This window comes from Rhinichthys klamathensis, unplaced genomic scaffold (assembly GCF_029890125.1).
Source record: "Rhinichthys klamathensis goyatoka isolate OS25496 unplaced genomic scaffold, OSU_Roscu_1.1 h1tg000137l_1, whole genome shotgun sequence".
NCBI lineage: Eukaryota > Metazoa > Chordata > Actinopteri > Cypriniformes > Leuciscidae > Rhinichthys > Rhinichthys klamathensis.
The window spans coordinates 668,773-684,682 of record NW_026606672.1 but is presented as its reverse complement, the minus strand read 5'-3'; the positions used below and the strand labels follow the sequence as shown (position 1 = coordinate 684,682).

The following is a 15,910-nucleotide window of genomic DNA, read 5'->3' as shown; positions in this document are numbered from 1 at the left end:
GTGAAGCATCTCTGAAACAGCCACTTGTGTTATATTAGGTGGAATAAAACAATACGATGTCGCCCTCTAGTGGATAGTGGTATTTTTTCTGTAAACAGTTCCTTTAGTTCTTAGCCCGACTAAATACATTGTAAATTCATTCTCGTGCACATTATTCATGTTAATATTTCATGACGTTAAATTCAAACATCTTGCTTTCATATTGATTCATATAACTGTATTCAATACCCCAAACCATTAATCGCTCGAAGCTCACAAAAACAGTCAGGGCTTCGTCAAAACATGATAGAAGCTGCTGGAAGGCTAAGCTTAATATGCATGCACACATGCACATGTCAATAGAGAAGCTGCGGAGGCGTGTAGTGGGATTAGGCATCGACGCAAGCACCACATCCCATTTACCCCAACTGTAGATCTGAGCGCGCACTCCGAGTCCACAGTCTCCAGTCTCCAGACTCCAGTCCAGCAGGCAGAGGATAGCAGGAGGCACGATGACATCTCTGGGACTCAAGGCGATTGTCGGAGAAAGTAAGAAATGTTTTGCTGAAGTTGTTTTAGGGCAAAAATCACTGACGTTTTTGAATGTAGGCTAATATTTCAGATATTTCTAATTTGTGGAATTATTGACATTTCCATATTTGTGTGTGTTGAAATGCTTTATTATTAAGTATTACAATAGGCTATTCACTAACAATCTAAGCCTCTTACAATAACACTGCTCTTCTTAAATCCTTATTCTTTCAAATTAACACGTGCTTTTATATTCTATTCTATTCTAAGATTATATTAATCAGTGTCATTTTTTTTGCACTATGCAAAGGAATGATTGTAATGTTGCTAAAAACACACAAGCATTGGAGATACACACTAATCTGTGTAGTCCTGTGGGATTAAGGATCTAGAGGGGCGGTTTGCGTGGAAGCACAAAGAGTGGGAAAAATAGGCCTGAATACAAACAATACAGACAGGCAATTGTTCTTTGAAAAGCTATTAAACATGGCTTTGATGTTAGATGTTAATGGCTGAATTTGTTAATGGTAAAAGGTGTTGTACTATTTTTATTATTATCTGTCATTTATTGAGCTATTAAGTCTTATTTGAGCATTATCTATCTATCTATCTATCTATCTATCTATCTATCTATCTATCTATCTATCTATCTATCTATCTATCTATCTATCTATCTATCTATCTATCTATCTATCTATCTATCTATCTATCTATCTATCTATCCTGAATGCAACTCCTTTGTGATTCCTTATATTATCGACCTGTTGTTTTATCTGTAGGCTCAGTGGATGTTCGGTTTCCCTTACTCCGTCTCTTAAAGCTACTTTCTGAAATGCCAGTGTCAAAAATGTACTTTTTCCCAGCCCTGGTTAATTTCTGGTCCTAAATGCAACCATGATGATTAATGAGATTTTCAGGTGTTCATAATTCACTCTGATTCTTTTTTTTTTAATCCCCCTGCTTCACTTCTTGCCATCTGCCTGTGTCATTCATTTATGTTGTTTCTGCTGCCATATACAGTGCTGGTGTTGATTAAATCTTAGAGATTCTGAGAAAAACATCACCAATTATCAGGTGTGAGTCTTTTGTTACTTTGGCAAATGTGAAGATCAAGCAATACATGACTGAAGCAGTTTATCAGAAATTCTGCTGGAGGGTGTTTTCTAGTCATGTTTTCGGACATATTGGTTTGAACTATCAATATCTGATTCTTATTCATCTATCAGTAGGTTAAGTATTCGATCCGTACCTAAAGCTTTCAATCAGGTTCCCACCCTTTAAATATTAATCACACATCTCACCAGCAACGTTTTTTATAGACGGTTATTTTGTCAGACTGGATGTTGATTTGTTGTTCGACAATTTCAGTAATAGGCTGTGAGATTCATCACAAGTTTATTTAAATGCAACAACACCTCTGGGTGTCAGAACTGACAGATCCAGCGTCAATAGCTGTGAAATGTGTTATATGACTGCAGGAAGCTGTTGCGTTTGGGATCTTGCTATTCAATGGAGATTTTAAGGGGGGCAGTAAAAATGATTAAGGTCCACTGTGCTCACATCCAGTGGAAGAGATGCAAAGAGTGACTGAGTGAGAAAAAAAAAAAGAGTGGCAAAGAGAAAGAGACACAGAGGAAAAACAAAAATAGAGAGGATGGTGCCGTAAGAGGATTGGGAAGAGATTAGGCCTGTGATTGCTGGGTCTCTCTCACCACTGAATATATAGCATTTAAACTAACAAATAAAGTTGATCATTTCCTTTTCTGCTGTCATAAAAGACATGGATAGATTTGATTTTTTTTTTTTTTTATCATTTCATACAACTTTTTTAAAATCCAAGAAGCTATTTAATTTGGGCAATAAAACACTAAATATAACACTAAATATGGGAAAGTAGTCATGAAAATAATTAAATAAATAAGACAATACGCTATTGATAAATAGAAATGAACGAATATGTGTCACGCATTTGAAGCAAGAGGTGAAAAGCGCTGGATCCAAATGCAGGCAGTTGATTTTATTTACAAAACTCAAAAGGTAACAAAAACTCTGGCAAACCATGAACAGAACAACCAGTACACAAACAAGATCAGACAATGAACAGAATAAAACACAGGGTTTATATACAAAAACAAACAAATCAAAGAAACGAGACTCAAAAGTGATACAACTCAATCAATCAATGAAAACCCATGGTAACAAGCTAAACAACCCAGACAAAGGAATCTGATCTAAAAAGGAACTAAATGTCAAAATCAAACCAGAACAAACAAGAAATAGCCCTTACAATATAACATCACACACACACACACACACACACACACACACACACACACACACACACACACACACACAGTTAACACTTCCCATTAGTTAATCTAGTCAATGCATTAACTAACTTTACTAACAATGAGCAAAAAATTTGTAACAGTATTTATTAATCTTTGTTAATATTAGTTAATAAAAATACAACTGTTCATTGTTAAGTTCATGTTAGTGCAGGTCCATTAAATATTATTAACAGTTATAGTACATAAATGTACTAAATGTTGAAATTAAAATTAACTTTATAATAATTTGGGGGTATCCTTATTCTTCACAAAGGTGATGCTAAACCTTAATATGAATGTACCGTTATAAAATATAATATAAATTCAGCCCAGAGCCGTGTTTTTTAGACTCTGGTGCTGTTTAACTGTAAAGACGAAAGAAGATTTAGACTTAGGAACACCTCTACCTGACACTTCTGGCAAACTGCAGTTAGTGGACTGTGTGTGTGTGTGTGTGTGTGTGTGTGTGTGTGTGTGTGTGTGTGTGTGTGTGACAACATCTGTTAAAGTCTATGATTATGCACTTTGGCACACACCTTTCAGATATATTTAGAGTATGACAGACATCATCACACACCTGTACCAACAACTATATTGCTTGCTCTTCTAGATTTTAAACGAGCATTTATGATCTGGAGTCTCAATCTGAACATATCTTTGTTTGGATCTCTGTCTCAGTCAATGGTATCACTATTTGAGATGAATTCATATATCTTGCAGCAGTGTACAGTTACTTTGGTAAGAACCTAAGCTAGAAATCTTGAGACTCTGTTTTACAGTCTTTATTTACAAGTTATTTGTTTAATGAAGCCTTTTCTGGTCCTTTTGTGATGCTGAAAGCAAACTTTTGGGAAGGTTCCTGTGATCTTGGCTTTGACTCAGATTTACATCATCTCTTGCAATTCTAAATGTATTTGCTATTCTCTTGTTCTTTGTCTATTCTGCTATCTCCATTTTGCAGAAATTAATTTGGTTTTTCTTTGTTTTTTGTCTTACAGAGATTATGAATGATGTCATTAAGAAGGTGAAGAAGAAGGGAGAGTGGAAGGTACACATGAATATCACCCTCATTTCTGCTGAAGAACATTTAACATTGTGAACAGTTAAACATTATGAAAAAGATTGATGCCCATTTTTGTTGTCATATGCAGCATTTGTTTGTGAAGTCAAAAAAATCTTCATTTAGTCTGTGCAGCATAATAATACAAAAATAATCTTGAAATAAACTTCAATTAAATTAAATTAAAAGATGTCAAATTAGACCTTCTTCGCTTAAAAGACCATCCTAAACTAGAATTAAATTGGCACAACAGCATTCCATGTTGGCAACCAACATTCACAACACGCTATGTTACACAGCCTGGTTGTTTTAATGGTAAAAATGATTTCTTGCGTGATCACATGTTTGCTGTTCATAGATTATGTACAGTATGCTGTTCTCCCTCAGGTTTTGGTGGTGGACAAGCTCAGCATGAGAATGATCTCATCATGCTGTAAAATGACAGACATTATGTCTGAGGGAATCACAAGTGAGTTTTATTCCTGTAGAACAAATTCACATTGCAGTATATACCAATTTGGCTCAAATGTACTTTCTTCCACAACCTTTTGTTTTTTTTCTCCAGTTGTTGAGGACATAACCAAGCGCCGTGAGCCTCTTCCTACCATGGAAGCCATATACCTCATCACTCCATCTGATGAGGTAACCAGTTGTCTCATTCATTCTTATATTAAAACGGATAAATTAAACCTTATACAGGAGTTTATCATATTCCAATATTCACAATTTTCTTAACCTCCACAGCTGTTTTCAACTTTAATAATAATAATACATGTTTCTTGAGTACCAAATCAGCATTTTAGAATGATTTCTGAAGGATCATGTGACACTGAATACTGGAATAATGAGTCCTGAAAATTCAGCTTTGCCATCACAGGAATAAATTATATTTTAAAATATATTAAAATAGAAAACTTTTTTTTTATTGTAATAAAATTTCACAATATTACAGTTTTTACAGCCTTGTTGAACATAAAAGACTTCTTTCAAAAATATAAAAAAGTCTTACCCAAAACATTTGAACGGTAGTGCTGCATATAGGCTATTTTTAAAAATATATATATAAATAATATATATTTTATATCAAGGCAAGTCAAGTCACCTTTATTTATATAGCGCTTTTTACAATACAGATTGTTTCAAAGCAGCTTTACAGTCATAACAGGAGAATAATGCAAAAAAGTTTGTTTCTAGAAGAAAATAGTGTCATAGTCCAGCTTAAGTAAGTTCAGTGATGGTTAATTTTTATCGTAAAAAAGTTTAGTTAATTTATATATATATAGCCGCTCTGGAGAAAACTGTGATGTCATCGTCCAGCTCAGTTCAGTTCTCATATAATGGTGTCAATGCAGGCAGATCAATAATATCAATCAATAATATATATACTGTATTTGTATGTTTTCAACAGTCAGTTGAGGGACTCATCAATGACTTCAGAGATCCCCGTAATCCCATATACAGAGGGGCACACGTGTTCTTCTCAGACAGTGAGTGTTTTTTGGACTGCAGCAACTGTTTTCTACCACATCTACTAGATATTTATCTAGAATATGTATCTCACTCAGTCTCTGTTTTTATTTTTGTATTATTCAGCAATCCCAGACACTATGTTCAACTTGATAAGTAAATCCCGTGCCTCTAAATCCATAAAGACACTGACTGAGATTAACATCGCCTTCCTGCCATATGAATCACAGGTGAGAGCCTTTACATGCGACCCTGGGACCTCCTAGGACCTGAGAGAGAACAGATGATGCTTAGGAGGAAGTATGGAGGTGTGGGGGAAGGGTGGTAAACTCGTGTATCATGCCAGAACATTCAAGAGCAGCTTTAGTCAGGCCGTCCCTGTGTCTCCAATCCTCTGTTGTTGCCCTTTATAATTAATCCTGACGAGTGGTTGAATCAGCCCTCCCTATCCCAACCCTAATCCGGCTCCCCATTGGCTAATGCCCCATCAACGAGTCACTGGGCAGCCAATGACAGAGAGCGTGGATTTGGAATTTGATTGGATGTCAGTGGGGTTAGGTTCATGTGACAGATGGGGCAGTATGTTGAGGCTAGTGTGAGAGATACAACGCTCATGTGGATTATAGGTCAATCTGAGAGAAAGGAAAGAGGATAGTGCACTTTTTATGTAGCTGTAGATTAGTCGGAATACCATGTTTCTGTTCAAACGTGCAGAGTGTACAGGACACAGCACATACATACAGGGAGAGGTGAGGCAGGTGACATGTCAATGAGTTACTGTTGTGAAAGAGGATTATGGGACAGTAACAGCCATATGCAATGTGTTACTTACTGGCAATATTAAAATGCATTCCTGCTTCACTTTTGGACAGACAGACAGCAGTGAGATGTAGGTTGCCATAGCACATAAAGTAGTCAGAAAAAGTGACATGTGGCACTTGATTAAATGGCAAGCGGGCACAATCCCTCAAAACTGCTGGAAACTGCCACTACTTTCTGTAATGCTTTCATACTTTTAATAATATCACATGGCTGACAACATCCTGTGAAGAGTTATTCATAAGGGCCATTTAATTTTTATGTATTTATTTATTCCGATTAATTTAATGCAGGTGTCTCCTCCAGGGGGTCGTGGCCCACTAGGGGGCCTTAGCACACTTCCAAGAGATATCTGTAAGATATCTTAAATATATTATTATTAATAATATTCATTTAATTATTTAAACCATTACAAAATAAGCATTCACACAAGCTAAAACAGCTAAAAACCACATTACCCCAACACTGTTAGCAAACATACTGTATATTTGTAACCATGTTTTTTTAGAGAAAGACCCTCCCTGCATCCGGATACTTCCCTTTTATATTGTATGCGGCAAACAGTATGTGAGATGAGTAGTATTTCTGAATTCATAGTATTCATAAAACAGTAGGTGGAAAGTACCAGGATGGCCTACTACTTATGGTGAGATCCTGAAGTGGGCATCTGATGAACACTTTACATCTAATTATTGGTTGTATCATATAGAACATACTTTTTAATAGCCATGAAGTAGGCCTAAGTTTCAAACCAATTGAGGCACCTACTAGACAGACAGAATTCGATGCAGCTCCTGAGTCCAGTTGCACCAATAACCACATTTGAATGCATTTGAATCACATTGAAGATCTGAGACATTATGAATAAAACTATAAATCTGTATGTTAGAGGCATTTATCTGTTGTTGGTATGTTGTCCTCAGGTGTTCTCAGTGGACAACTCAGATGCCTTCCAGGATTTCTACAGTCCGTTTAAAGCTGATGTAAAGAACCAGGTGTTGGAGCGTTTAGCTGAGCAAATAGCCACCCTGTGCTCCACACTGAAGGAGTACCCAGCTGTTAGATACAGAGGGTGAGAGAGGAAGAGGAAACACACACATAAACATCTCACTGTCAAGCTTACTTTCTCATAAACACTATCTGCTGCCACATATTTGTAATGTGACTCCAAACATTATTAGCCTTCTGCAAAGACAATAATAAACACAAGCAAACTGTTATTTAAAAAATTAGAAAGTGTCCATTTTTTTTGTTTTTGATGTAGGATAAATTATAAATTGCTAGAAAAGGCAAGTAACACATTGAAATGAAACTTGAATTTTTGAAGTAGAAAGACTGAAATAGTATTTTCTTGTAAAACATACTTAAATAATCTTTTTCATTTACAACTTTGAAAAACAATTTACAATGCACAGTGAGCGTTAATGGCCAGTAGCCGTCGTCATCAGGTAGCATCATGATTGAGTATATGTTGCTGTGTTTTCAGAGAGTACAAAGACAATGCAGTTCTGGCCCAGATGCTTCAGGATAAACTGGACGGTTTCAAAGCAGATGACCCCACTTTGGGAGACGTGAGTCTGATAGCTTGTTGCACAATATTTTGTCTCGAATTATAAAAAATAAACTGCTTCTGTTTCGCACCAGTGACCTTAATTTCTCACTGTCCAACTTTAATCATTTGCCTTACTGTTTTGTGCTCTATATTTATCTTTTTCTTTTCCCCCCTCTATTTCACAGGGACCTGATAAAGCACGTTCCCAGCTATTGATTCTGGATCGAGGTTTTGACCCAGTCTCACCAATTCTACACGAGCTCACATTTCAGGCCATGGCTTATGACCTGCTGCCCGTTGAGAATGATGTCTACAAGTAATAACTCATCTCCAGCAGTTTGTAAATGATCTATATACTACTCTAAGGTCGCTCAGATCATTTAAACTGACCCTCGGTCAAGTTCAAGAGTTTCACCTTTGATGATGTTAATAACTCCTTTCATCTTCACACTGTACATGTGTATGGTAGACAGTTACTGACGTCGATGGTGCATGTTTGTGTGTCTATCAGGTACGAGACCAGTGGAATGGGTGACACTCGTATGAAAGAGGTGCTGTTGGATGAAGATGATGACCTGTGGATGACTCTGAGACATAAACACATAGCAGAGGTGTCAACGTAAGTCTAATATTCTGATTTGCTGCTCAATTTTTTTAAATATATTATTATCAATGTTGAAAACTAATAGAAATCATTTGTAACATTATCCCCCAGTTTCACAGACAAGGTTTCACAGTTTTCTAAGGCACGTTTATAAAAGCAACGTAAATGCCCTAATTAAACTAAGCCCTGTCAGTGAAACTGGGCCTATGAAAGTCTTTACTGTTACTTTAGATCAGTGTTTCCCAACCCTGTTCCTGGAGGCACACCAACACTACACATTTTCCAACTCTTCCTAATCGATCACACCTGAATCAACTCATCAGCTCGTTAGTAGAGACTCCAAGACCAGAAATATATGGGTCAGAAAAGGGAGACATCCAAAATGTGCACTGTTGGTGTGCCTCAAGGAGCAGGGTTGGGAAACACTGCTTTAGATCAATTGAATGCAAAAAGAAATCGTACTAACCCTAAATTATATATATTCCAAACTTAAAGGTGCAAAACGCAACTCTCTGAGTTTTTGCAGAACTACGCCCCCTCTGGCGATAAGCGAAACTGCAACCAGAGTTGTGCACGCTCATGGACCACACGCATCTTTTATTGGATATATTGGATGTTTTATGTTTCATGTTGTACTATTCTTCCGAACACAATTCCTAGTTTATGAAACTGTTCACTAACAATGGTAGTAAAACCAATTCTGATTGTACATGTATCTAGCTTACGCTAAAGCATTACACATTTTACGCATCGTATCAAACATTAGAGACTGTGCTATATCTTACCGTTTTATCAAGAAAAAAGCCAACTGAGGATCCCGTTTGAGACCAAGAGCAGACCGGAGATCTCTCCATTTGTTGAATGCCTTCCCGAGGTTGACTCTCGTCTTACTCCGACGCCTGTCTGACTCCAATTTGGACCTTTTGGTGGCACTAGACAAATTTTTTCTTTTCTTTACTTTACGTGGAGTTTGCGTTGGGGTTTGGAATGGACTACAAGCCGTTCTCTTTGAATCCATCTTCTACCTTTGACACACGAGTTGTCTTCGCTGATGCGGAGAATGGCGGCGCCGGCGAATACACAAAGCTGCGAGACATAGCCTGGTGAGCGTGAACGCGCATGACGTCACGCCCAGTCTCAAATTCGAGCCCAAATCCCTCTTATATATTTTACTGTACAGGATTATAGAGGCAATCTCAGTGCGCAGAGAAGGGCTCATTCAGCCTATCAGGCAGTTCTTTAAGCATGTATAGGATAGAAAAACAGGTATTTTTAACATGAAAAGTTGAAAATTTTGCCAATAAACCTGATTTGCAATGGGGGTTGAATAATTTCAATTACAACTGTGTGTGTGTGTGTATATATATATATATATATATATATATATATATAAAACTAGGTTGATTTTCAAAGGAAGAAAATAATTATGAACCAATCAGAATTACAGTAAATGAAAATAAAATTTAGTCACATTTTCAAAACTGTTTTGCCTAACTATAAAATACATTTGTTTATCTGTTTCTCTCTATTAGGGCTGTGACTAAATCACTTAAGGACTTCTCTGCAAGCAAAAAGATGAACACAGGAGAGAAGGTGTGGTATTGATCAGTGATCAAACCTTAACTGCAGTTTCTTGATTATTGCCAATACCTATAACAATAACTAACAAGCTATTTTTCCCTCTTACAGACCACCATGAAAGAGCTCTCCCAAATGCTTAAAAAAATGCCACAGTACCAGAAAGAGTTAAGCAAGGTACCGTACTGCAATAATTTACACCTTTTATAGGAACTGAATCAATAGGAGAATCAAGCCAATATTGCTCATCTTTCTTATGGTGGCTGTGTAATCTTGCAGTATTCAACTCACCTGCACTTAGCAGAAGACTGTATGAAGCATTACCAGGGCTCAGTGGACAAACTGTGCCGTGTTGAGCAGGTAACGCTTTTCTTTGATCGATCTGTCGGCTTAATTCGACATATTAATGAATGTTAATAGTGCTTATGTGCTTTGTCCTAGGATCTAGCTTTGGGCACAGATGCGGAGGGTGAGAAGATCAAAGACCCCATGAGAGCCATCGTACCCATCCTACTGGATGCCAACGTCACCATCACGGACAAAATCCGTATCATCCTGCTCTACATCTTCCTCAAGAACGGTGAGGGAACCTAAAATTGGCCAATGTTTTGGATTCTCTCTCTGTTTTGTTTTGTTGTGTGTGGGTGAGATGGGGGTGGTACGTTTGACATGTACAGTTTGTACACATAGTCATTACTAATATCACACAACAGTGAGCAAAACTGTTATAATGCTGGGCTTCACGGATCTAGAACCAGTTCAAACTGTATAATTGTGTGTTTAATTATTCCTGACTGACTATGTGTGTGTCTCATAGGTGTGTCAGAGGAGAATCTGTGTAAGCTCCTCCAGCATGCTCAGATTCCTCCAGAGGACAGTGACATCATCTCTAATATGGCCCATATGGGGATTCCCATCATTTCAGAGGTCAGCTGATCAACACTGTTCTTTATTCATATGAAGCATGTTCCCCTCCTTTCTCTCACCATATTCACAGAATAGACAGACACCATGGGTGCAGCATTAAAGCGGTGTTCAGCCTAACACTAAAGGAACACAAAATAGTTTTTTTTTTAAGAATATCTAAGTGTTTTTCCCCCCCATACAATTGAAAAATGAAGGTGATTTATACTGATAAGCTCCAAAATGTATGACACTATTCACTGAAAAATCACTCCCTCTGCCATATAGTTTCTATTTTTATTTTTCAATTTATTTTTTGGATGGCAAAGCTGAATTTTCAGAATCATTACTTCAGTGTCACATCACATGATCCTTCAGAAATCATTTTAATATGCTGATGGTGCTCAAGAAACATTTCTTATTATTATTAATGTTGAAAACAGTTGTGCTGCTTAATGTTTTTTTCTTTGATGAATAGAAAAGCATTTATTTGGAATAGAAATCATTTGTAACCTTATAAATGTCTTAACTGTCACTTTTAATTAATTTAATGCAACCTTGCTGAATAAAAATATTAATTTGGTCAAAAAAAGGAAAATAATACAGACCCTTAAAACTTTTAGTATTGCACATTTAATTGTGGACACTCATTTCCACCTATGTTTCCATTCATATAACACTTTGTACTCTCTTAATCTTTAATAACACTAGTAATTTAATTACACTGTTTAATGTACAGCAAACAACCACACGCAAAGGGAAGAAATCTGACCGCAAGGAAAGAATCAGTGAGCAAACGTACCAGCTCTCCCGATGGACTCCGCAGGTTAAAGACATCATGGAGGTGAGCTAATCCAACAGTACTTGCCTCACTTTGGATATGTCAACATTCTTTTAATTTAATTTCTCCTAATTACATTATGATAGGATGCCATTGAAGACAAACTTGACCCAAAACAGTATCCTTACATCTCCACACGCACAGCATCCTCAAAAACAGCATCCACAGCTTCTAGGTAAGATTAGCTGCACAAACATATGGATTCATATGCAACATCTTCTTATTAAAATCTACTAAAATATCCAGTGATAATACTACTATTGTACATTTTCAGTGCCCGTTATGGGAACTGGCATAAGAACAAGAGCCCAGGAGAGATACGCAACGGCCCACGCATCATCGTCTTCATCGTTGGGGGTCTGACCTACAGCGAAATGCGCTGCGTCTATGAGGTCACACAGGCCAACGGCAAATGGGAAGCTCTTATCGGTGGGTTGCAGTGCTAAAGGGTCCTTTCACACCTCAAAACCGCCAATGACTCACCATTTCAGAGACAACGATTAGAGCAGACAGCATTACACAGTTCTCCTCTTCTTTTTATGGCTGTGTGATTGTGACTTGTAATTCCAGGCGATATATTAACTTAATAGACTTCTATCAGTCAAAAGTTTGGGGTCAGTAAGTTTTTTCAAGAAAATAATACTTCTATTATTTAGCAAGGATGCATTAAATTGATTAAACATGACATTAAAGGCTTTTACATTTTTATAAAGATTCTATTTCAAATAATTGCTATTCTTTTGGATTTTTTATTCATAAAAGAACCCAGAAAAAAAAAACATGTATCATGGTTTCCACAAAATCAGCATATTAGACTGATTTCTGAGGGATCATGTGACACTGAAAACTGGAGAAATGACTGCTGAAAATTCAGCTTTGCCATCACAGGAATAAATAACAATATTACTGTTTTTACTGTATTTTTTCAATAAATGCTGCCTTGGTGAGCATTAGAAAAAAAAATTGAAAAACTGAAGTCCATATCTTTTGCTGACCTTAAAGGTGCAGTGCGCACCTCTCTGAGTTTTTGCAGAACTATGCCCCCCTCTGGCGACAAGCGAAACTGCCTTACTGTCTTTGTCTTGCGTGGAGTTTGCGTTGGGGTTTATGAACTACAAGCCGGTCTCTTTGAATCCATCTTCTACTTTTGTCGAAAGTTGACTGAAGTTTTGTCGCTCGAGTTGTCTTCGCTAATACGGCGAATGGCGGCGAATACACAAACTGCCAGACATAGCCAGGGAAGCGTGAACGCGCATGACGTCACGCCCAGTCTAACGTTCCGGCCCGAATCCCTCTTATTTATTTTACTGTACAGGATTATAGAGGCAATCGCAGTGATCAGAGAAGGGCTCATTCAGCCCATCAGGCAATTGTTTAAGCAAGTATGAATCTGTTAGAAAAACGGGTATTTTTAACATGAAATGTTGCGCAATGCACCTTTAAATATGAATTATTGAGCACTGAAAGCATTCTGCTGTGGGATACATGGGTTATGCCTTGAAATCAATATACAGTGCAGTGAGTGACAGAAAAGATCAATGTTTACTGATCACTGTCATCTGTGATGATTAGTAAACTGCATTTAACCACCCCCACAATGTGAGTTAATGGTGGCAGTTTAATGAGTCAGTCTTTTTTTTTTTTTTTTTTTTTCACAATAAAAGCCCTGATCATGTTTATGACCTCTCACACAGGCTCCACCCACATCATCACTCCCATTAAATACCTAAAGCATCTGCAGCACCCAGACTTCCTGGACCCCAACGTGGCCCCTGAGGACCAGATTCCCGCAGAAGATTAGTGATGAAGACAAGAAACAAGGTCAGATCTTTTACTATCTATTAAAAATAACTGTTGACATCTTAAACATTGCATTTAACACTTTTAATTGTGAAGATATCTTTTCATTCACCGCAACAACTCGTTTTCTCTTTCTCTCCTTTTAGAATGTGATGACATCATCACCCTCCCTCACTATTCTGACATCCTCAGTGACATGATCCGACAAAAAACGGAATCTTCCTTGACTCACACACATATACATTGTTTCTACACTTCGGCTAATTTCAGGCAGTCTGTCTTGTCAGCAATAGGCTACAGTGAAGTATATTATTACATACTGTAAGTAGCCTCTGTACCATTCATAATCACCTAAATATGAGCCAAAGTATCAAAGTTTGTTAAATTACTGAAATATACTGTATAAAGGGAACATGCACAGTCAGTCTGTCATTATCAACAAACAATTTAGGTGTTATTATGCATTGTTGGTAACATGGGACCAGTCGACTAAAACAAAAATGATAGATTATTTAAATACTCTCAATGTTCAGCAACACAAATTGAGTTTGAGAAGTAGTTTGGCCTGCTATGCAGTGGTCTGGTGTGTCTGCCAAGCATGATTGTGTCTGTTGTGTAATGATCATGTTAATATTGGATGTCCCATTGTAATTATATCAAACGCTTTGTGTTGTTTTAATCTTGTGGTTAGGAAATTATAGTTACTAGTTTTATATATCGAGTTTGTTCATATAGTAAAGCCTCCCTCTCTGATATTTTGTTCTTTTATATATATCGAGTTTGTTCATATAGTAAAGCCTCCCTCTCTTATATTCTGTTGTTTTAGACATTGTTTTACATCTTCAGTAAGCACAAAATGACTGTTCCTTGTGTAGTAATGTAGTATGATTGCTTTTTATGTTGTAATCCGTTATTTATTTACACTAAGATTACAAATTTATGCAGTGTAAATAATACAATGTGTATCCCATATTTAAATATATTTAAAATGTTTAACACATCAGAGGTTATGAAGTGCAAAACACTGTCTTGTGCATATAATAAAATAAACTGGCTTCTATTAAACATTTGATTATCATATTTGAGAGTTTTTATGCCATGCAATCACACATTAGAGTATTTCTCATAATATTATTGAAAATATACATTAGTTAAATTATAATATTGATATCATCAATCATTGCTGTTGGTGAACCTTCAATGCCAAACAAAATATATAAGTTAATAAGACAGTTTCAAACTTAAATGTTACGTTTCCTAAAAAAAAGGGTACATTTAAAATATATAAATAATTAAAATGATATGCAAGACTTTAATGGTGTCAAATTAATTGCAAAAAGTTCAATTAATTAAATCAATGAAAAATATAAGCAGTTAATATTCTGTAGTATTGCATTGCAGTTACTTCAAAACAGTTCCTTAAGTTGAACACACGAGGGCACCAAAACACAACTTCACCAGAGAAGAGAGTCAAATGAACAGACATCAACACTTTTTAGGTGGACAAGTAATAACAACATGATTTAACCAAGTAATGAAAATATGAATAAACTAGAAATATAATTCAGTCTTTAAATATTTATTTAAGTCTCTTTTCCAGTTTGGCATAAATGATAAATATTTCAGGCATAATATTGATACCCTCGGACCGTGTACTGTCTCTATAAGGTATTGCTCTGTAATCAGCCTACGATATTACAGTTCCTGTAAAGTTACAATATTATTTTTTTCACATTGCAAAGTACAACAAATGACAAGCAACAAACAAACAAAAAGAAGATCTTTATAAACTTAAAGACAGACTATCTGCATAACGGTGGTGTGTGAATGTCTGAAGGAAAGACAACATCCTTTGGGGTTGAAAAACCTATATGCTTATATGTATATACTACATGATGTTTTGGTTTCATACTTGAGGGTTTTATGTTTTTGATGTAGTCATTGAAAACATTATATCAACAGTATGTGCAAAAAATATATATTACATAAATAAAATATATACAGCTTTACATTATTTTACCTATGTACAATAACTCTCTGTATGTTGCATAATCAGGAGCCATGCATTTACATATAATTGAAACACTGAACATCTGATCTCTTCAAAAAATATTGCTATACACATCTTGATTATACCTCTCTATAACCCATCTCTGAAGTAAGCACACTGACATAAGAGAGGACTAAAGAAATCGGTGTGTGTGTGCGTGTGTGTGTGTGTGTGTGTGTGTGTGTGTGTGTGTGTGTGTGTGTGTGTGTGTGTGTGTGTGTGTGTGTGTGTGTGTGAGAGAGAGTGAAAGAGAGAGAGAGAGAGAGACAGGGAAAGAAAAAGGGAAAAAAAGCTAAAGAGAAAACAATGAGATAAATCCTCCTCCTCGCTCACTCTGTCTTTCCAGGAATAATTCTGATCCTCCAGTCAGATATGATAGTTGTAGTATATTAATAT

At 36.5% G+C, this 15,910-nt stretch overlaps 2 protein-coding genes across 2 annotated transcripts in view; one reads left to right on the top strand and one right to left on the bottom strand.

The window, feature by feature from the left end:
• Positions 1–15,910, bottom strand: part of whrnb (whirlin b) — a 144,089-nt gene that overhangs the window by 29,547 nt on the left and 98,632 nt on the right. The window lies entirely within an intron of this gene.
• Positions 422–14,534, top strand: stxbp1b (syntaxin binding protein 1b). Its single transcript, XM_056257386.1, has 20 exons — positions 422–528; positions 3,839–3,888; positions 4,288–4,369; positions 4,466–4,542; positions 5,309–5,387; positions 5,494–5,597; positions 7,110–7,258; positions 7,673–7,757; positions 7,924–8,054; positions 8,250–8,357; positions 9,875–9,935; positions 10,032–10,097; positions 10,200–10,280; positions 10,362–10,500; positions 10,738–10,847; positions 11,563–11,667; positions 11,751–11,839; positions 11,939–12,093; positions 13,359–13,485; positions 13,611–14,534. Exons 1-19 carry the CDS (start codon positions 492–494, stop codon positions 13,463–13,465), a joined length of 1,815 nt encoding a protein of 604 aa, XP_056113361.1. The 5' UTR covers positions 422–491; the 3' UTR covers positions 13,466–13,485; positions 13,611–14,534.

What these genes read in the sequence shown, in the direction of transcription:
- stxbp1b (XM_056257386.1), top strand. Translation starts at nt 492, where the DNA reads ATGACATCTCTGGGACTCAAGGCGATTGTCGGAGAAA. An exon ending in CAAGGCGATTGTCGGAGAAA is followed by an intron (nt 529 to 3,838) that starts GTAAGAAATGTT and finishes TTTGTCTTACAG; the next exon opens with AGATTATGAATGATGTCATT. An exon ending in AGATGAACACAGGAGAGAAG is followed by an intron (nt 9,936 to 10,031) that starts GTGTGGTATTGA and finishes TCCCTCTTACAG; the next exon opens with ACCACCATGAAAGAGCTCTC.